General features: G+C 39.3%; 1 protein-coding gene across 2 annotated transcripts in view; it reads right to left on the bottom strand.

The window, feature by feature from the left end:
- Positions 1–21428, bottom strand: part of wdhd1 (WD repeat and HMG-box DNA binding protein 1) — a 49774-nt gene that overhangs the window by 6388 nt on the left and 21958 nt on the right. For both annotated transcript variants that reach the window (XM_049464006.1, XM_049464007.1), the window contains exons 13-25: positions 18820–19004; positions 15420–15661; positions 14212–14349; positions 13939–14095; positions 11792–11906; positions 10900–11031; positions 9709–9929; positions 6296–6432; positions 5651–5710; positions 4379–4410; positions 3737–3907; positions 3350–3489; positions 1618–1753 (exon numbers count right to left, since the gene is read on the bottom strand). In XM_049464006.1, coding sequence (XP_049319963.1) covers positions 1618–1753; positions 3350–3489; positions 3737–3907; positions 4379–4410; positions 5651–5710; positions 6296–6432; positions 9709–9929; positions 10900–11031; positions 11792–11906; positions 13939–14095; positions 14212–14349; positions 15420–15661; positions 18820–19004 — 1866 coding nt within the window. The remainder of the gene's footprint in view (positions 1–1617; positions 1754–3349; positions 3490–3736; positions 3908–4378; positions 4411–5650; positions 5711–6295; positions 6433–9708; positions 9930–10899; positions 11032–11791; positions 11907–13938; positions 14096–14211; positions 14350–15419; positions 15662–18819; positions 19005–21428) is intronic.

Here is a 21428-nt window from a genome sequence, read left to right as displayed (position 1 = left end):
GGGTTTTCATTGGCTGTAACCCATAATCATTAACAATAAAATAAGTAAAAGATTAAAATAGATCACTTTGTGTTTAATACATCTATATAATATGAGAGTTTCACATTTTTAACTGAATTACTGAGATAAAGTAACTTTTCAATGATATTCTAATTTTCTGAGATGCACCCTCCATCCCAAACCACTAAATCACGCTCTGTAATAAACACAGTATCTTAGGGGAATTCCTCCCAGCGCTCTCCAGCTTCAGTTACTGCAGGTTTATGAGGTTTTTATACAGGCGTCAGTCTGCAGCACGACTCGCCGACAGCGTTAATAAAACACTTATTACACATTAAAACTTAAACTCGGATTAAAAATTAGATCAGCTTTTTAAATCTATAAAATCTCAAATTAATAAAAGGAACCAAAGCTTTAATAATAATCCATGACAGCAAATATAAGATTTGATTTGGAGAGGAAAAGTTGGAAACAAGAAGGAGGAAACGAGGAGTAGGAAAGGAGGAGGAAAGAAGTAGGAAACTGGGAGCAGAAAAGGAGGAAGAGGGGGAAGAGGAGGAGGACTGGAAAATGGTAAGAAGGAGAAAAGGAGGAGTTAGAAACGAGGAGGAGGAGTAGGAAAGGAAGAGTAGGAAAGGAGAAGGAGAGGAGAAGTAGGAAACAAAGGAGGATTAAAGGAGGAGCAGGAGAAAAGGAGTAGGAAACAAGAAGAAGGAAAGAAGGAGGAGAGAAGAAGTAGGAAACGAGGAGTAGAAAAGGAGGAGAGGAAAAGTAGGAAACAAGAAGGAGGAAAGGAGGAAGAGAAGGAGGATTAGGAAACGAAGAGGAGAAGAGAAGGAGTAGGAAATGAGAAGGAGGAAAGGAGAATGAATAGGAAATGAGGAGAAGGGAAGGACAGGAGGAGTAGGAATCAAGGAGGAGAAGGAGGAAATGAGGAGGAGTAGGAAAGGAGGAGTAGAAAATGAAGAGCAGGGGAGGACAGGAGAGGTAGGAAATAAAGAGGAGGAGAGAGGAGGAGTAGGAAACGAGAAGGAGGGAAGGAGAAGTAAGAAACAAGGAGAAGTAGGCAACGAGGAGGAGGAGAGAACAGGAGGAGTAAGAAATGAGGAGGAGGAAAGGAGAAGGAGTAGGAAACGAGAAAGAGGAAAGGAGAAGGAGTAGGAAAGAAGAAAGAGGAAGTAGAAAACAAGACACAGGAAAGGAGAAGGAGAAGGAAATGAGAAGGAGGAAATAGTAGGAACAAGGAAGAGGGGAAAACAGGAGGAGTAGGAAAAGAAAATAGTAAATTAGGAGGAGGAAATGAGAAGGAGGAGTAGGAAACAAGGAGAAGGAAAGGAGGAGGAGTTCCAGCTGGGAACAAACTTTTCAGGCTTCAGAACTGATTTTAGTTGGTTGATGGTTTAAAATAAGGTGTTTGAACCAGAACAGAACCGGATCCATGCTGGTAAAAAAGGACATTAGTATGAGATTAATTACTGTGAGATGAGCCTCTACTACAACCAGTACTAACACTGTAATAAATGCTTTATTAGTTCAAACTAATACATAATAATAATAACAATAATAATAATAATAATGTAAAATCTATTAACACTAATCTAATGGTTAGTCTCTCACCAGTCTGTCGTCGGCAGACAGCGAGCGGAATCGACCCATGGCCTCTTTAATGATCTCAGTCTCCTCCAGATCAGGACTGTCAGCCAGAATGATCTTCCTGTTCTCCTCCAACCACAGCTGGAATCCGGTCTTCGGCCTGAGAAACACAATATAATTACTGCAGCTGGTAAACAACTGCTGCGGCTGCACCACTGCCTCAGTTATGTGAAATTAGCATGCAGGTACTTGTTTTACAGTTTCACTAAATACAGAAAACCTATTAAAACCTTCAGCGCACCTGAAGCAGACCTACTTCACTCCTACAGATAAAGAACGAGGGATTTCAGACTGATAATAAAGGATAAACTAACGTGCCACCCCCTATTATCAGCCAGATTTTCTTTTTTCCTCACTCTTCCAATCACATTACATCAAGGAAAAAAAAAAAATTATTCTCACAAAAAAAAAAACACGTCATAAAACATTATTTTAGTATCATTAACAATTTTGTAAATCTGTGTGTAAAAACTGTGTGGAGCATGCACCTCATTTCCGTAGCCCGACGGCTATTTTTTCTCGATTTTAAGGTTGTGCACTACTAAGGATGCATAAATCGAAGTGAACGAGGGTGTCGCCATGTTTTCCTGATGTAATCAGAGTATGGATGCCCACACAGGACAAATGCAATGTCATTAAATACCACTGGGAGGTGCTGAATACTGTAGACACAGTGCAGAAACGCTAAGACATGTCTCCAATAGACGGCTCAGGCAAAGACACTTTCCACACAAATAAATAAGCCCAGTGACCCAAAAAATGCATTATTACACATTTTATTAGGCACCAATATCATGTTAAGTGCTGTTATTACTAATATAAAAGCTTAAATATATACAGGGGTTGGACAGTGAAACTGAAACACCTGGTTTTAGAGTACAATAATTGATTGTGGTGACGGACAGTTCTGGTGAAAACAGGAGAGTTGAGGTGCACATTGAATTCTGCGTGATTTGATCAGCCGTGGTTTTATGTTTTTTGAATACAATCCAGGTTAGCACCCGAACATCCCTTTCAGACAGCTTCCTCTTACAGCGTCCACAGTTAATCCTGTTGGATGTGGTTGGTTCTTCTTGGTGGTATGCTGACATTACCCTGGATACCGTGGCTCTTGATGCATCACAAAGACTTGCTGTCTTGGTCACAGATGCTCCAGCAAGACGTGCACCAACAATTTGTCCTCTTTTGAACTCTGGTATGTCACCCATAATGTTGTGCGCATTGTAATATTTAGAGCAGAACTGTGCTCTTACCCTGCTAATTGAACCTTCACACTCTGCTCTTACTGGTGCAATAATGTGCAATTAATGAAGATTGATCACCAGGCTGCTCCAATTTAGCCATGAAACCTCCCACACTAAAAGTTAATTTAGATTATTTTAGGTGGAAAGTAAGGAGGCCGAAAATAGGGGATCCTTCTAATTCTGTAAGTATTAATTAACCCTTTTTCTTTTAAAGATTAAATGAGTGCTAGATGTTAACCTACACAGATTTTTCTCTTGAAAACTGTTTATTTACACTAAGCTTAGATTTAGTTTTGACTTAAATGGCCGATAATTGGGGCACCAACCTGCAGCACTGTAATAATTATCTGGGGAATAAATCAGGTTAAACTGCACCTGAACAGCCGTTTAGCTCAAACACAAACAGTATGTTTGATAGTCTTGTCAGATCGAGACCGGGACCTATATCCTACCTCACGTTCTCCGTGTTTTCTGCTGCTGGAGCTGGTGGGGTCTGTACCGCCTGTTTTTCCGGTTCTCTTTCCTTTTCTTTCTCTTCCAGCTTCTTACTCCCTCCTTTACTGCCACTCATCTGCAGCAGGGTAGCCTGAGTCTAGAATACATAATAATTAATAATAAAAATACTTTAACCCCAATTAATACACAAAACAATGACTGAAATTGATTCTAATCCAACATGTGTCCCTTAATTGTTTTAATGTCTTTAATATTAATCTACAATGTAGAAAATAAATTAAATCAAGAAATAATTAAAACACTAAATAAGAACAGAGGAGTGTATAAACTTTTGACTGTATATACTGTATATGTTCTTTTACGTTGTGTTCAGTATTCAGTACCTTGCTCCTGGGTTTGGGGGCGAGGGGTTTCAGTACTGGAGCTTTGCTCTGCTGTTTGGAGGAGCCGGTCAGTGCTGAGGGTTTCCTGCTGGTCGTGGTCATGGTGTCCAGAACGTTGGCTGTTCTGTTCTGACCTGCAGGAGATCCAGACGACTTCCCTCCTCCGGCAACCTATACATTAATATAATACTAGAAATATGTTTATCTGTTGATAAATTATAAAATAACTATTTTTCTCCCAATTTAACTAGATTTTAGCTTTATTCCCCATCACTAGTGATGCTCCAACAACAGGAGGGTGAAGACTAGCACACGTCTCCTCCGATACATGTGAAGTCAGACTCCGCCTCTTTTTGAGCTGCTGCTGATGCAGCATTACCGAGTAGCATCACAGTGCTAACGCTCGGAAGAAAGCTCAGCAATTCGGTTCTGATACATCAGCTCACAGACGCAGCCTTGTGCTGATCCACATCACCCTAGGTGTGATGAGAGGAAAGAAAGAGTGTCCATCTACTGTACTGTACCCACGCAGAGAGAGCAAGGCCACTGTGCTCTCTCAGGGCTCCGGCAGCTGATGGCAATAACTTTATTATATGTAATAAATCATGGTACGCCATTTAAGATAGAAGAACATATTCTCACCTTAAAAGGGTTCACTCTGCCTTCTTTGCTCACTAAAAAAGAAATAAGAATTTTAAATAATCTTCAAATATACTATATATACAAAAATCCTCCAGTTTTCTCCAGTTTCTGAATCAGTTTCTCTGATTTTACTATTTATAGGTTTATGTTTGAGTAAAATGAACATTGTTGTTTTATTCTATAAACTACAGACAACATTTCTCCCAAATTCCAAATAAAATATTCTCATTTAGAGCATTTATTTACAGAAAACAAGAAAAGGCTGAAATAACAAAAATAAAAAGATGCAGTTTTCAGACCTCAAATAATGCAAAGAAAACAAACAAGTTCATATTTATAAAGTTTTAAGAGTTCAGAAATCAATCTTTGGTGGAATATATCTGGTTTATAATCACAGTTTTTGTTATGCATCTTGGCATCATGTTCTCCTCCATCAGTCTTACACACTGCTTTTTGATAACTTTATGCTGCTTTACTCCTGGTGCAAAAATTCAAGCAGTTCAGTTTGGTGGTTTGATGGTTTGTGATCATCCATCTTCCTCTTGATTATATTCCAGAGTTTTTTTTTTTTTTTTTATAATTTTATTTCTAATTTTTCCCATTTTCTCCCCAATTTACACAGCCAATTACCCAACCCATTCATTAGGACTCCCCCTATCACCAGTGATACCTCAGGAGGGTGAAGACTAACACATGCTTCCTCCGATACATGTGAAGTCAGCCACCGCTTCTTTTCGAGCTGCTGCCGATGCAGCATTACCGAGCAGCCAGCGCGCTTGGAGGAAAGCACAGCGGCTCGGCTCTGGTACATCAGCTGAAAGACGCCCTGTGCTGCAGACATCACCATAGTGATGTGGGGAAAGAGCGCCATCTACCCACCCAGAGGGAGCAGGGCCAATTTTGCTCCCTCTGACGCCGGCAGCTTGATGGCAAAGCTGCATGAGCTGGGGTTCGAACCGGCGACCTCCTGCTCATAGTGGCAGCGCTTTAGACCGCTGGACCACTCGGCGCCCCCATATATTCCAGAGGTTTTTAATTTGGTAAAATCAAAGAAACTCATCACTTTAAGTGGTCTCTTATTTTTTTCCAGAGCTGTATACGCAATGCCAATCCATGTGTGAAAATGATGATATCATGCTCCCTGAACTCTGCATTCTTTCACAATACTAACTAAGCTAATTCTCACAAGAGTCTCTCTCCTGATTTACAGCAGATTAAAATGTATAAATGACGCATTAATTCCAGTTTTTATCATGAAGAGCTTTTACTCACCTGGTTTTGGGGACGGTTTCTCAGGTGATCCCTTAGAACTTTTACTGAAAGGGTTCAAACCTGCAGAATTAATCAAATACAGCAGCATTTGTCAGATTTTCTCATACAGAGTTCCCCAATGGTGGAACAAACTACCTTCTACTACCAGATCAGGAGAATCTCTCACTATCTTTAATAAACTCCTGAAGACAGAGCTCTTCAAAGAGCACTTACTCTCCTAACACCTCTAACTAACTACCTTCTACTACCAGATCAGGAGAATCTCTCACTATCTTTAATAAGCTCCTGAAGACAGAGCTCTTCAAAGAGCACTTACTCTCCTAACACCTCTAACACACTAACTACTTCTAACCTCATTTCCTTCTTCCCCTCCTTCACTCCTCTATCCTATTACTCCCCTTTGACCTCCTTTTATCCCTATCCAAAGATGTTTTACCTTTAAACTTATTTTACATTGTACTTGACTATTGTTAGTCACTTTGGACAAAAGCGTCTGCCAAATGTAATGTAATGTAATGTAATGTAATGTAAAAGATGTATTACCAGTAGTATACTGCAGAAGAAGAAAAAAATAAAGAGTATGTGCTCTATTAAAATCCATTGCTACAGCTGAATAATTAATGTGGATGTAAACGTTATTCTTACGTGGCTTCCTGCTTTCCTCCTCTGCTTCCATTGGCTCCTCCTGTACAGCTTCCTCCTCCTCCTCCTCTTCCTCACCGTTCTCCTGCACTGCTGATCTGCTGCTGGAGAGTCTAGACGCTCTGCTGGCCTGGTGATGCCTGTGGACGTCAGACGTTTTACATTTCAGTTCTACGTTTCAGTCATAACTTTCTATGTGCAAATTTACAGGTGGAAAAAATTATATTTGAGTAAAATTATAATTTTACTTAAATATATACCAATAAATTAAAATATTGTAATTTAGAGCATATATTTAGAGACAATTAGAAACTGTAAAAATAAGGCAAAGATACGAAGATAACTCCAATGTAATATTTTCATATTCTTACTAAGAAACAACAAGAAAACTGTTTATTTGGGTGAGTAAAGAGCTTCCATTTATTTACAGTAAGCTTAGATTCCTGAATTTTTCCAGCACTTAGGCTGGAGCATTAGCATTAGCGGCTAATACTGAGAAACCCTGAGTGTTCCGGTAAGCCCGGGTAACATCAGATAGCGGTTCTTCCTAGGTAGCTTGTTTTAATACAGTAAACACACTACAGACTACAGTCTGATATACTCGCCACCTCTAAACAGTGAAAGAGCTAGCGCGGTTAGTGGCTAAAGCTAATGCTGCTCCAGCAGTGCTAGCCGGGGTTAGCAGCAGACTACAGGCTGATAATAATCACCTATGAACAGCAAAAAAGCTAGCGGGTTTAGCGGCTAAAGCTAATGTTACTCCAGCAGTGCTAACCAGGGTTAGCAACAGACTACACGCTAATAATACTCACCTCTGAACATGGAATTAGCAGTTAGCAGCTAATGCTAATACTGCTTCAGTCTTTCAGTGCTGGAGAACTAAACTGAAACTCCTGTATAACTCTGTACTTCAGTGGAGTGGCTTTACTGCTCCTTAATACCTGACTGATAGAATTCATACATAAGGAGCACCGGATTATAAGGAGCTCTGATGATTTTTGGGAAAATTAAAGGATTTTAAGTGCTCCTTATAGTGTGAAAAGTACTGTGCTATTTATTTTATTAGAAAAGGTGGTGAATCTGGACCCTGAGCTGTAAAATAATGATCTGAATCACTGTGTTAGTGAGTAAGGCTACGTTTTGACGTCAGCAGCAGGAAACTCCTGTAAGAATCAGCCAGGAATTTTAGCTTCAGCTCACTGGAGCAGAATGATCTGCGTTGGCAGAATAACTAAAGCGCACTGCGCTGATGTTTCTGAGGAAAACAAAAATATGAAGCTTGTTTTCCTTTGGTTTATTCATCAGGATGCCCACCAGGGAAAACCTGATTCATCTAATCATCCAATCCAAACCATTAATAATCAGAAAATCAGAGCCAAAGCATGAGCAGTGACTCTACTCTATTTACACTGATTTTATCTGCATTCCTTCTGAACTTCTGAAAAGTCTTTACTCTACAGCAGGGGTGTCCAAACTACGGCCTGCGGGCCATTTGCGGCCCGTTTCCCTTTTTTTGGAGCGGCCCGCGAGGTATTTTAGAAATAGAATGAAAGTTGGCCCGCTGTTAAGCAGGTTTTTATAATGTGAGATTCAAAGTTTGAACGCTAGGTGTCAGAAATGAGGCAAAGAGTCTAAAAGCGGAGAGAGTGCGCATTTCTAGCGCAGAAAAATGGGCCAAAGAGTCTAAAAGTTCCCCTAATTAAGAAGTTTAATATTAAGAGACATCATGAAATGAAACATCAATTTGAAAAATCTTAGTTTACACAACACTGTCAAAGATAAAGATAGTAAGTCAAGTAAAATGGTGTGTAAATGAAATAATCAGGAAAATGTATTATTTAAAGTGGTATATTTCATTATTTGTTTTATTACAGAGTCTGTGGCCCGTGACTTCAAATATATTTCTCCTTCTGGCCCCCAACAAAAAAAGTTTGGATACCTCTGCTCTACAGGTACATCTCAACAAATTAGAATATAATTTAAAAGTAACTTTATTTATTTCCGCGATTCAGTTCAAAATGTGAAACTCACATTACTGTTCATTTCACACTATAAGGCACACTATCAATAAACAATTTTTTGGTCTTTTTCTCACAGACAATGCGAACTGGATTAGAAGATGTATTTTCTTTTAAAGTTAAACAAGTGCTGGATGTTAATCTACACAGATTTCTCTCCTGAAAACTCTCCTGTTTATTTGGGTTAGCTTAGATTTCCAGATTTTCCACTAAGACTGTTCTTGGAAACCAGGGTGAAATTAGCTAGCGGTTTGTCCCACGTAGCTTGTTTTAACACAATAAAACGCAGACTACAGTCTAATATGCTCACTTCTGAACGGTGAAAGAGCTAATTAGTGCTTAGCATGGTTAGCAGCTAATGCTAATGTTGCTCCAGCAGTGCTAGCCAGAGTTAGCAGCAGGCTACAGGCTGATAATACTCACCTATGAACGGCGAAAGAGCTAGCTAGTGCTTAGCGAAGTTAGCTGCTAATGTTAATGTTGCTCCAGCAGTGCTAGCTGGGATAAGCAGCAGGGTACAGTTCTATATACTTGCTTTTGAACAGCAAGATGCTGCTAATGCTAATACTGCTCCAGTCTCGGTGCTGGAGAACTAAACTGAATCTCCTGTATAACTGTGTACTTCAGTGGAGTGGCTTTACTGGTACAATTCATTCATAAAAAGAACCGGATTATAAGGTGCGCTGACTATTTCTGGGAAAATGTTATGGATTTTACGCGTTTATTTATTTTATTGTTGATTATGGCTGTATGAAAATCCAAAAATGAAAAATCAGTGTCTTAGAAAATTGGAATTATTGGACTTTAAAAGAAGACTACCTTTATAAAGGGTTTATAAATGGTTATTAATTAGGTTGCAAATACTTTAAAACGTATTAATAAGCAGTTTATTTATAACAGTGAGCTGAAAATTAGCAAAGCAGTGATGCCACACTTGTTTATACTGTCAAACCTCAGATCTTTCTAGATACTGATTTTACTTTGCGTTTTTCATCAATCAATATTAAACCAGTCATATTAATATATAAGGTATGTTTACCTATTTACCACATATTAAATGACTAAGTTGCCATTGTTTTTTTTTGTTTTTTTTAATTGATGTGTTATAACTGCTTATAAATGGTTTTTAAGGCATTTACAACCTAATCAATAATAAGTAATAATCTAATTTACAAACCATTTATAAATCTTTTATAAAGGTAGTCTTATTTTAAAGTGGTACCGAATATTTTTTAAGACCAATTGGTACTTTTGGCAGTGTGGGCAGTGTGCCAAGTCCTGTTGGAAAATAAAATCCTGCATCTCTATAAAAGAAGCTAAACGTCATACTGCAACCAGCCAGTAGGGGTGCTAGACCAGAGGTGATTTCATTAGACATATCATAAAACCCTGACTTACCTTGCGCTTTGTGCTGTGCTGTGATAGGCCGGCTCCTCCTCAGGCTCCTCCTCTTCCTCTTGAAGCTGACTGGCTTTCTCCAGAGCCAGTTCGTTGAGCTTCTGAGCGAGAATCATGCGTCTGGACCGTGAGGCGTAGCGGATGGCCAACGTGACCACGCTCTGGGTCATCATCTCCGCCAGCTCCACACAGCGGAACTCACGCTCCAGCTTACACGACAACTAAAAAAATATATATAATAATACATTAATAATCAACCTAATAAAAGACTGTAGCCACACCTACGCAGTGTATATCACAATACCTACATTAAGAATTTTAAATATACTCTGTCTGGCCAAAAACGTAACTTATAGATTAACTTTTAAAAGATTATCTTTTCCACGACCACAGGATTCAGGATGAGTCTTTCATGAGATCACACGTGAGAAGCTACTCCCTGCATCAGTTAGGGTTGAATAACTTGTTGCAGATGAAACATTATAATCACTCGTCCAGTAATTATTATCCAATGGGAGGCTCTTACACATTTGTTTAGTTAAATATATGTAAAATATATGTGTAATATATGTACATATACATATGTCTATAAAATATAATCAAGAGGAAGATGGATGTTAACAAGCCAACCAACCAAGCTGAACTGCTTAAATGAATTTTTGCACCAGGAGTAAAGCAGCATAAAGTTATCCAAAAGCAGTGTGTAAGACTGGTGGAGGAGAACATGATGCCAAGATGCATGAAAAAAAAAACTGTGATTAAAAACCAGGGTTATTCCACCAAATATTGATTTTTTTTGCATTATTTGAGGTCTGAAAGCTCTGCATCTTTCTTTTTGTTATTTCAGCCATTTCTCATTTTCTGTAAATAAATGCTCTAAATGAGAATATTTTTATTTTGAATTTGGGAGAAATGTTGTCTGTAGTTTATAGAATAAAACAACAATGTTCATTTTACTCAAACATAAAAACCTATAAATAGCAAATGCAAGAAGGCTAAGTGTGGTTAGATCTGCTGGGAGTCCAGGTCTGAAATTAAAGCGTAAGTTAAGCTGAAATTAGGATATATTTTGTTCATTATATTCAGGCTCTGCACTCCAGTCATCAATTTGCTGTGAAATCAGAAGCAGAGCCGTCTGATTTTATTTAGACTCGGTTTTCTTTCTGCTCTGATGGTCTGAGGAAGACTTACAGCGAACATCTTCATCAGGGCTTCCTGCTGCTCCTTCTCCTGCTGCCGCTGATTCTCCTCGTTAACCTCGTAACCGCTGGACGACAGGAAGCTGAAGTGGTTGTGGAAAAGCACCGAGCGCCAGTACTGCTCCTGAAACATACAAATAATAATGTTTCCATATGGATTAGATAAAAAAAAAACTGACAATTTTAATTTATTATAGTTATAATTGCCCACCCTTGCATTTTATTACATCACTGTCTCACAAACATCTTGTGTCCACCAGATTAATATTATGTTAAAAAGTCAAAAACATGTAAAAGAAATATACAGTCAATAAACCGTCCCAAATCAATCTAAATTATGGACACACAAACCAAAAGATCCTCACCAGAGAGCGAGGACACTGCAGTTTTTGGAAACTGTAGGATTTATTTCTTATATGCTTTATCCCACCAGGTGTATGTGTAGAAAGTGCTGGAACTCAGGCTGAGAGGAATGTTTAGTTAATATGCGTGGGTCTGCGGGAGGCACCGGTTACCAAGATAAGATGGATAAACACTTCAGAAATTTGTAGCGTTTACGGATATTTCCGTTAAAAAAATAAATAAATAAATGTCTGTATTTAAAAATTTTAAATAAAAAAAAATGCATTAAAACTGTAATTTGACTTAACCCAATTAATCATAACTACAGCCCTGTACTAGTTATTAACCTAAGCATTACATTACATTGTGGAGTCTCAGGGCTAGGACCAGCAGACTGAGGAACAGCTCCTTCCACCAGGCTGTGAGGATGCTGAACTCTCTCCTCTCCCTCCTCTACTCCCCCCCCCAATCCCAATCCACACACTCACACTCACTTGTCTTTGTAAATGATGATATCTAAGGATTAAAACAAAATTTCTCACCTCCATCTGACCCTTCTCTGTGCTGGTCTGACAGAAGGGCAGTGAGAAGGGCAGGATGGACACAGCAGGACGAGGAAGAGTCGGAGGAAAGCGAGAACCTTTACAGGGGATACATCTGCAGAACAACCAACATTATATATATTACTATTACTCAGACTTATACACTGCAAATATAAAAATTATCAGACTGTAATACACTACAGGAAGGTGCTCTATAATGTTCTATAATGCAGTTTAATGCTCATATGATTCACACGCTCATTCTGACAGACTGTAATACACTACAGGAAGTATAGGAGGCGCCCTATAATGCTCATATGATCCACACGCTCATTCTGACAGACTGTAATACACTACAGGAAGCATAGAGGGCGCCCTATAATGCTCTATAATGCTCATATGATCCACACGCTCATTCTGACAGACTGTAATACACTACAGGAAGCATAGAGGGCGCCCTATAATGCTCTATAATGCTCATATGATCCACACGCTCATTCTGACAGACTGTAATACACTACAGGAAGCATAGAGGGCGCCCTATAATGCTCTATAATGCTCATATAATTCACACGCTCATTCTGACAGACTGTAATACACTACAGGAAGCATAGAGGGTGCTCTATAATGCTCTATAATGCTCATATGATTCACACGCTCATTCTGACAGACTGTAATACACTACAGGAAGTATAGGAGGCGCCCTATAATGTTCATATGATCCACACACTCATTCATAATTCTAATTTTATTCAAAAAATCATTAAAATTACTCAAAAGTATAATAAAGTAAAATAAAGTCTATAATCTGTTTGCCTGGTGTATCACACTACACTATTATTCTTCCTTCTCTCTCAAAAACACATGGAAATTCCAGCATTTAAACATTCATACATCAGGGCTTTATCTTACACCCTGCACAAGATGCATCATGATGTTCATTGCTATCTTACACACAGCCAACAGTCTATTTTCACACCTTTCTCCTGCATTGTTCAAACAGCAGCAGAGCTTGTGAATATATCTACACTGACGGGCGTGGTGTTCTGGAGTTTTGCTTGTTCATCTTGGCATCAGAAAACACAGGAGTTCCACTGACTGAATACAACCTAGGCAGAAGACACCGTACAATTTAGGGCACGTCAGTGTGTCTTTGCTATCTAAACCACGGGAAAAGCACACCTTGCGTTGCTTGAAACACACAAAAAAAAGTCATGTACTAATTCTATTAATTAATCATGGATGTGGTTAATTTTGGGCGTAATGTGAAATAAACCAATCAGAGTGTCTCTTGCTCATCATTCTCCTTAAGAGCCAGGTGAGCTCTGACTTTGGTGGATTGCAATTTTAACGGTGCAGCCACCTGGACGTGTTCAACAAACGCTTCTCAGCAGAGGAAACTGACCTGCTTGTTCATACTCGTTCATTCTGTTTATTGTTGATGTAAAAGTTGGGTTTGTGCACTGCTGTGTGTGCTTGTGTATGTGCTGGGCACACAAAGATAGCGATGAACGTCTGACTGTTGGCATCTGTCTAGGTTGTATTCAGTCAGTGGAGCTCCTGTGTTTTCTGTTACCAAGATAAACAAGCAAAACTCCAGAAATGTACCTGAACACACCTCATTTCCAGAACACTACGCCCATCAGTGTAGATATATTCAGAAGATCTGCTGCTATTTAAATGATGCAGGCAGAGGGTGTGAAAATAGACTGTTCTCTGGACGTAAGATAGCGATGAGCATCATGACGCACCTTGTGCAGGATAGATCCCTGATATTTAAAATGTTTAAAAGCTGGAATTTTCCTGTATTTCTGAGAGGGAAGGAAAAATAATAGTGTATTGTGATACACCAGGCAAACAGATTAGACACTTTATTTTACCATATTATAATATAAGAGTAGTTTTAATGTTTTTTCTGAATAAAATTATGAATGTGAGTGCATGGATCATATACCCTATTCTTACGGTAGGGTATTACCGGAGTGCAAGATAGCAATTAGCATTGCAACGCGCCTTGTGCAGGATGTAAAATATGGTTATCCAGCTATAATCCAGATACTAAAGTTGCAAATGTGACAAGGTGTGAACAGTATCCAAGCAAATCAGATTTTTTTTTTCTTAAAATTATCACTTTTAGACCGTCTCACCTGAGCTGCTGTGGATTCTCGTGGATGCCTACCACCCAGTAATGATCGGACTTGCTCTTACAGTTGTCCCTGGTGTTGCAGATGGGGGTCCACGTGTTCCCCATGGAGCGGTTCAGCATCCTCACCACGCCGTCCGAGTCCACGGAGCACGGCGTCCCTGCGGCACAGCGTAGCATTATAATGCTAATCAGAATCGTGACCCATTCTCTCCTTCTTCACAAGAGCCGCTCAAAGCCCTGAAATCAAAGGCTGTACGGGGGAGGAGTGACTCACCCTCAGCGCTGAAGCCCACCCAGGACAGGTAGGATTTACGGGAGAGCGGCAGCGGCTCTCCCCCGATCACCTGACGCTTCCTACCGCCGAGCTGCAGCAGCTGAACCCCGAGAGACTGATCGCCATTAAAACCTGTACCTGAGAACAGAGCAGGAGTAGAGTATAATAAACCATATATACAAAATTAAAGTTTAATCTGAAATTAAGGGTATTAAAGAGAGTTTACCCTGCTTTTACTGGAGTAACTGTCTCTAACGTACAGGGAAGGAAGACTTTATACTAGATTAGACTTAAAGTAGCTGCCCAAAAAAAAAGGCTCTCTAAAGCTCTATCTGGATGGGATTAGTTTTTCAGGGGGTTCTGGATTAGTTTTCTTTTACGGGGGTTTTAATTCTCTGTGATTTTATGATGTTTTTTTCAGGCGTCCTCCCAGATAAAAAAATTACAGGCTGAATTATCTACTGTTTTTGTTTCGTCTTCGTGCATTTCATAAAATAGCTATTTGTCCACTGCCACGCACCGTAATTACGTAAATACACTTTGGGCGCGCATTTCCACGGAGATCCAAGTAAAAAAACAAAACAGCGAGTGGAAATGGAGGAGCTACTGAACTCTACTGATGTCATGTGACAGAGAAAAGTTATATATATATTAAAAAAAAAAAAAAAAAAAAAAACTCACTGATCCTCCTGTTTTTTAATTGCAGTCCGGATGCAGGAGTTTTATCACTAAAGAGTAAAAGTGTAAAATATTTTTCACAGACATCCCCCTGAAATACTAATCCCCTCCGGATAGGGCTTAAGGCTACTTCTGGGTAGTGCACCTATTGAGTTGGTGAGAGATCACCAACTATATGTATATACAACTCCCACTTAAAAACACACCACATAAAGCACATTGGAATGCTCATTGCTATCTTACACCCAAGAAACAGTCTACTTTCACTCCTTCCACCTGCCTGGTTTAAACAGCAGCAGATCTTCTGAATATATCTACACTGATGGGCGTGGTGTTCTGGTTATGAAATGAGGTGTGTTCAGGTACATTTCTGGAGTTTTGCTTGTTTATCTTGGTAACAGAAATCACAGGAGCTCCAATGACTGATTAAAACCCTGACAACAGTCAACAGTCAGACGCTCATTGCTATCTTGTGTGTGTGTGTGTGTGTGTGTGTGCCTTTCCACTCGTTTTAATGATTTCTCTGGTACCTCTGTGATACACTATGAGGAGCTGTTCTCCGTGTCCCGCCAGGCAGACGACGGGTCCAGGCAGACTGAAGATCTCCCGCTGAACCCCTCCGATAGAGAAGAAGCGCAGCAGAAGAGCGCTGGTGCCCACCGCCGCCCAGCCACGCCCCAAACACAGCGCCCGCACCTCCTCCCCTTTAGGAAGATCCACCATCCACTCCTTATTACTGTCCCACGAGGAGAAGTGCAGACACTGCAGCTTACTGAGAGAGAGAGAGAGAAAGAGACAGCGAGAGAGAGAGACAGCGAGAGAGAGAGAGAGAGAGAGACATCACACACAGCCCTGATTTATTTTTGGTTATACATCTGTTTTCCTTACTGTTCACTTGTGTTGTATTAATGCTTTGGCCATACTGTTAAACACGGTCAGGCCAATAAAGCTTATTGAATTCAGAGAGCGAGCGAGCAAGAGAGAGAGAGAGAGAGAGAGAGAGAGAGAGAGAGACAGCAAGAGAGAGAGAGAAAAAGACAGTGAGAGAGACACATTGAGAGACACAGAGATACATACAGAGAGACAGAGAGATAGAAATACAGAGAGCGAGAGATACACACAGAGAGAGAGAGAGAAAGAGACAAAGACAGATAGAGAAACGACAGCGAAACAGAGCGAGAGACAGAGAGAGCATGAGAGACACAGAGAAAGACACAGAGAGAGAGAGAGAGAGAGAGAGAGACAGCAAGAGAGCAACAGAGAAAGAGGCAGAGAGCGAGAGATACAAAGACAGCATGAGAGAGAAAGAGACAGTGAGAGAGACACAAAGAGAGACAGAGAAAGAGATACATACAGACAGACAGAGGTAGATTGTAACTATATGTAATCTATCTTTTAATGAATTATTATTATTAATTATTATTATTATTATTATTATTTTTGTTTGTTTTCTGTTTTATGCTTTGGCAATAGTGTTGATTGTAACATTCATGCCAATAAAGCTCTGTTGAACTGAACTGATAGAAATACAGAGAGAGAGAGAGACACACACACACACAGACAGATAGATAGATACATAGAGAAAGAGAGACAGATAGAGAGGTAAATTAGGTCATCAGGGGCGCTGAGGAGAGCATGGGTATAGAGACTGCAGTAGATTCACTGTGTAAATAAGATTCAGACTGAAGGCTGAGGACACAGATCTCACATCCCCACACTAATCCATTACACTGATCTCAGAACTGTCTGAAAACAACATGATCATGTGCTCAAACAGCATCACTGCACGCGTATGTACTTCTGAGCAAACTGTGCTCATATGTTCTTGTAAATAATAACATTTGTTCCTGCAGCTACAAAATCGGATTCGTTTCGATGACTGAAAACTGAAAAACAAATGCGGAACAGAACTGAACTGAACTGACCAAATATCATGAGCAAACACTGCATATTAACATAGATAGATAGATAGATACTTTATTGATCCCCGAGAAGAAATTCTTGACATCCAGCAGCAGGTGTGTCTAGTACACAAAGTTACAAAAAGATTAAAAAAAAAATAAATGATACATATAAATACAACAAAATAAAAAATAAAATGAAATTATAAAAGTACAGTCTTTAGTGTGTGTGTGTGTGTGATGTAAAATGGAGGTAGTGCAGTTGAACACAATAGACAGCGAACACCAGTTGATGTGCATAAAGTAAGGATAAGGATAACTGATGTCCGCCATACAGAAAGTGCAAACACAGTTATATAATAATTTAAATTTAGCAGTGCAAATGATACGTAAACAGTAGATGAATGAACTAGTGAATGAACTACTAGTGCAAAATAGGGTAGAACTATAAAAATAGTGTTATGGGCATCAGCAAGATAGTGTGACCATAGATGGGGGTATGTCCATGGTGTGGCCAGAATTGCTGGAAAGAAAAGGTGTCACAGAGTCTTCAGTTTGCTGTGCTGAGATGAGTTGAAAAGTCTTATGGCCTGAGGGACAAAAGACTTTGGAAGTCTGTCTGTGGAGCAGGACTGGGACAGCTGTCTGCCGCTGAATGAGCTCCTCTGCCTGGTGATGGTGCTGTGCAGAGGGTGGTGAACATTGTCCATGATGTTCAGCAGCTTACTGAGGGCTCTCCTCTCTGCCAGTGGTGTTGGGGACTCCAGCTCTAGTCCCAGCACAGAACCAGCTTTCCTCACCAGCCTGTTCAGTCGTTCTGTTCCAGCACTGCTTTACTACAGCCTATTTACAAAGCTTAATTTATCCTCATTACAACAGAAAAGTTGCAAGTTGTTAACTAAGGTTTTGCATTGCTGTGGTGGTGTCTTGTCCCTTATCTGATGTGTTTACATACATATATAAACACCAGCTTTTAGTGTATTAAGCTCTATTATACTTTAATGTATTAATACATCAATGTAATTTGGCTTCAACAATTTTTTTTTCAGTCAACATTGTTGATTATGTCGATGAATCGGTGCAGCCCTACTTTGTACCATTATTTACTGGAGGTAAAACATTTGACTGGTAGTGACATGTTACTGCTTTCAGTTTTTCTTTTGTAATAAGGGATCTAATCTCAGGCTAATCAGTGCTAAGAGAGATTGTTAAATAAAAACTTGAATCTCTTGATATTGATTATGCAGTAATGTTAGAAAAAGGCCTGTGTTAGTAGTTAAAATAACACTGCTGTAATAAAAAAAGGATAATATTGAATATATTATATATTCCTCAATATGGATGAATATCTGCCCTCTCTATTATTGGGAGCAGAGACTGTAAAAAAAGATGGACGCCGTGTCTCCGTTCCCATTCATTCAATGAAAATGAAGCCAAAATCTTCCGCCATGTTGGCGATCCTGATACCCGAGTCTGTAGAGCGCAGTAGAGACCAGAGGAGGGAGAAAGACTGTGAAGAGACCGCCTACTCATTTAAATAACCCCGCCCCTGAGGGCTGCCTCGAGGTCACAGGCTGCAGAGCGGGGCGGAGCGGAGCTCACAGTCTGTTATTGGTCCCGCCCATAACCAGCCCTTTTACAATAACCACACCTTTTTTGAATAGAGCCGAATAAAGTTTAAAAACCGAATTCTGTGGGGATATAAAAATTTAACAATATAAGTAGAGGTTACACTAGCTGCTGCATTTAAATAATGGAGGTAGAATTACAGTATATTAGAAAAAAAAACGTGATTGAAAGTTGTTCTGTTTTGCCATTGAAACCTATGGGGATGGGTGGAGTTACACAGCTTTCTGAAACCGAACAGCAGGGGGCGCCCGACCTGTGGTGGCTTCACTTTTGAGAGACGATACTCTGTCCAGCTATATACAGTCTATGATTGGGAGGAACACATATTAAAGAAGTGCATCTATTTTATCAGTCAGACAGTAAAACCGTGTCTGCCTCTGCAAAATATGAATATTTTTACCTGGCCAGTTCTTCTGTAGCTTCACAGGCCAGCAGAACGGCCTCCTGGGACAGATCGGCGATGCAGTGGTCCAGTGAGTTGGTGAGATGCATGGCGTGATGAACAGCAGTGTCGTGAAACTCCACGTCAATGGCGTTATCCTGCTCATCATTATAGCAGCGCACGATACCCACAGAGTTCCACATCTAAAACACACACAAATACACAATATCAAACGTAGTATAGTGCGTTTTCACTTAACGCCTTAAAATGCCTTGTCCTGGCCTGTGTCTACAGGCTACAGGTGTAGATGATGCAAAACCTATTATTTTTTCTGCAATACAAATTCTGCAGATTTTAAAAGATAGATGTAATAACTAGACAAGCATAAACTAAAAACTAAAGGTTCGGAGGGCATAAACTGTTTTTTGTATTCAAGATTTGTACTGATTTTAAAATGAAGTTTAGGGAAGATCAACTGATCAACATTTTTTTTTGTTTCAATTCTAAAAAATGTTTTTTTTTTCTCTTTTTTTAATGTATTTATATATATTTATATATATTTTTATTTAAAAAAAATTATATATATATATATATTTTTTTTTTTTTTTTTTTTGTGTGTTAATCATGTGACTTTACCTACTTGATACTTTTTTTGTGCTTTGCCTCCATTTTATGTTTCATGCCCTGAAGAAGGCCAAGATGGCCGCAACACGTCGTCATCTATGTTTTTAGATTTACTTGTCATGACACGTTAAAGGTTTTTAATATTTTTTCCCCCAACAATATTTAATTTTTTTTTCATATTTCAATTTTTGCTCGGCTTGAAAAGAGCATCTGTTGGAACGATTCACAATTCTAATACTCCTAGAAGCTCTTCAGCCTATCTTTTTCTTTAGCAAATTTAATGATTTTATTCATTATATTTTTAAAGTTGCAGATTTTCTTACATCTTTTAAAATAATTTCTTTTACATTTACAATTCTCAACTCAAATAACCAACAAAACACTACTCCTTACATTTAAATAAAAATATCCTCGTTACTCATATTTAATTTCAGCTGGTTTTCATTCCGGCTTCTCATCGTTTAATAAAACCCCTATCCAGATAAATCTCTCCATCCAGAATAAAGACAGTGAATCTGATTGGTGATTGGATGTAGAGAAGTATAAACATATAAACATATACCATTCCGACTCCCTATTGGTTTATACTGTGATCCATCACACCTGCACACGTCACGCACACAACTCACTATATAGCACCAGGCCCCCAGCTTTTCCCTTCCAAAACGTGCCACCGGAAGTGTGCTGCTGAGGGATGAGAGGACCATTTGAGCGAAGCTGTCCATTCACTTCCATTCATTTCGTGGTGTCTTTGAACTAATAATAAATGTATTTCCAAGCCGTTTTCGATTATAACACGGACCATGTTCTTTTCTACAAAGAACTGATTTTCTGCGATTTGAGCTTTAGAAAATAACATTTTTATACAACTATGCTAACGATGACGTAAAAAGACAGCGACCCAAAATACCGTGCTGTAATGTTTGGAGAAGTTGCTCCTCTTAATTTAAAAGTACAGAGCTGATTGAATTAGAACAGGGTCAAAGTAACCTCTTATTATGCAAATATAATACTACTACTAACAGTGATAATACAGTGTAGATAGTAAGTAAATGCTTGTTATATAGAGAAACTATGAATATTCTTCAGTAAATTCTTGGACTGATATTGGGTATCAGTAATTCTAGTCTATATCTGCTGTTCATTCAGTAAAAGCCTCATTCTGGGACGGAATGGAGCTTTTCTCACTGTGGAGTGAATAGTTCTGTGCAGCTCCTATAAACAGTACGGTTGTTTGCACGGCGCGCGAAAGATTCGCTTCATGCTGGCGCCTGCGCAGTCTCTCACTTTCCCGGTTAACGCCCCACGAGAAGCCGATCAGGAAGTGACACGATTGGCCTCACCTGGCTCCGTTGAAATCAGCGGGATGGCTTGGTCCAGTTAATATATACTGTTAATGTATAGCACACTATAGGACTCTGTGGGCGTGGCCTAAGCTTTTGTTCTCAATATGGCTTTATTTTTTCCCCTTAACATTACTTTTACTTTTATACTTTAAGTAGTTTTAAAACCAGTACTTTTACTCTTTTACTTAAACAGTAAAACGCTTGAAATTTGTTGACTGTTTTTTTTGAAGGTTTCCTATTTCAGGCATTCGAAAACTTTTTAAGGCCCTACAGGAACACAGAGGTCTGCATGGTCAACTAAATACAAAAGCAGCTTTAACTTTAATTAAAGTGAAAGTATGGCAGAGATTAGAGAAGCTCCGGGTTCACCTTAATCCTTTAACCCAAAACCTGTATTAAGTCCCTGCGCTATCTTAACATACTGTAATTTATCTTCTTTAGATTTATTTACTGAAAGATTGGGCTGGCTGATTGCCAAACATTATTCAATACTGACTTTGAGAACCTCTAACACAGGGATCGGCGATGGGCGGATAGTGGGATAATAAAATAAATAAATAAATAAATAAATACTTCTCTGGTGAGCTTTTGTTTATATTCCTTCTGTTCTTGAGCTCCCAATCTTCTTATGAGGGTGTTTTGCCTTGCTGTGTCCCA

This window comes from Astyanax mexicanus, chromosome 14 (assembly GCF_023375975.1).
Source record: "Astyanax mexicanus isolate ESR-SI-001 chromosome 14, AstMex3_surface, whole genome shotgun sequence".
NCBI lineage: Eukaryota > Metazoa > Chordata > Actinopteri > Characiformes > Acestrorhamphidae > Astyanax > Astyanax mexicanus.
The sequence above is the reverse complement of the archived record's forward strand: the minus strand, read 5'-3'. Positions and strand labels throughout refer to the sequence as shown.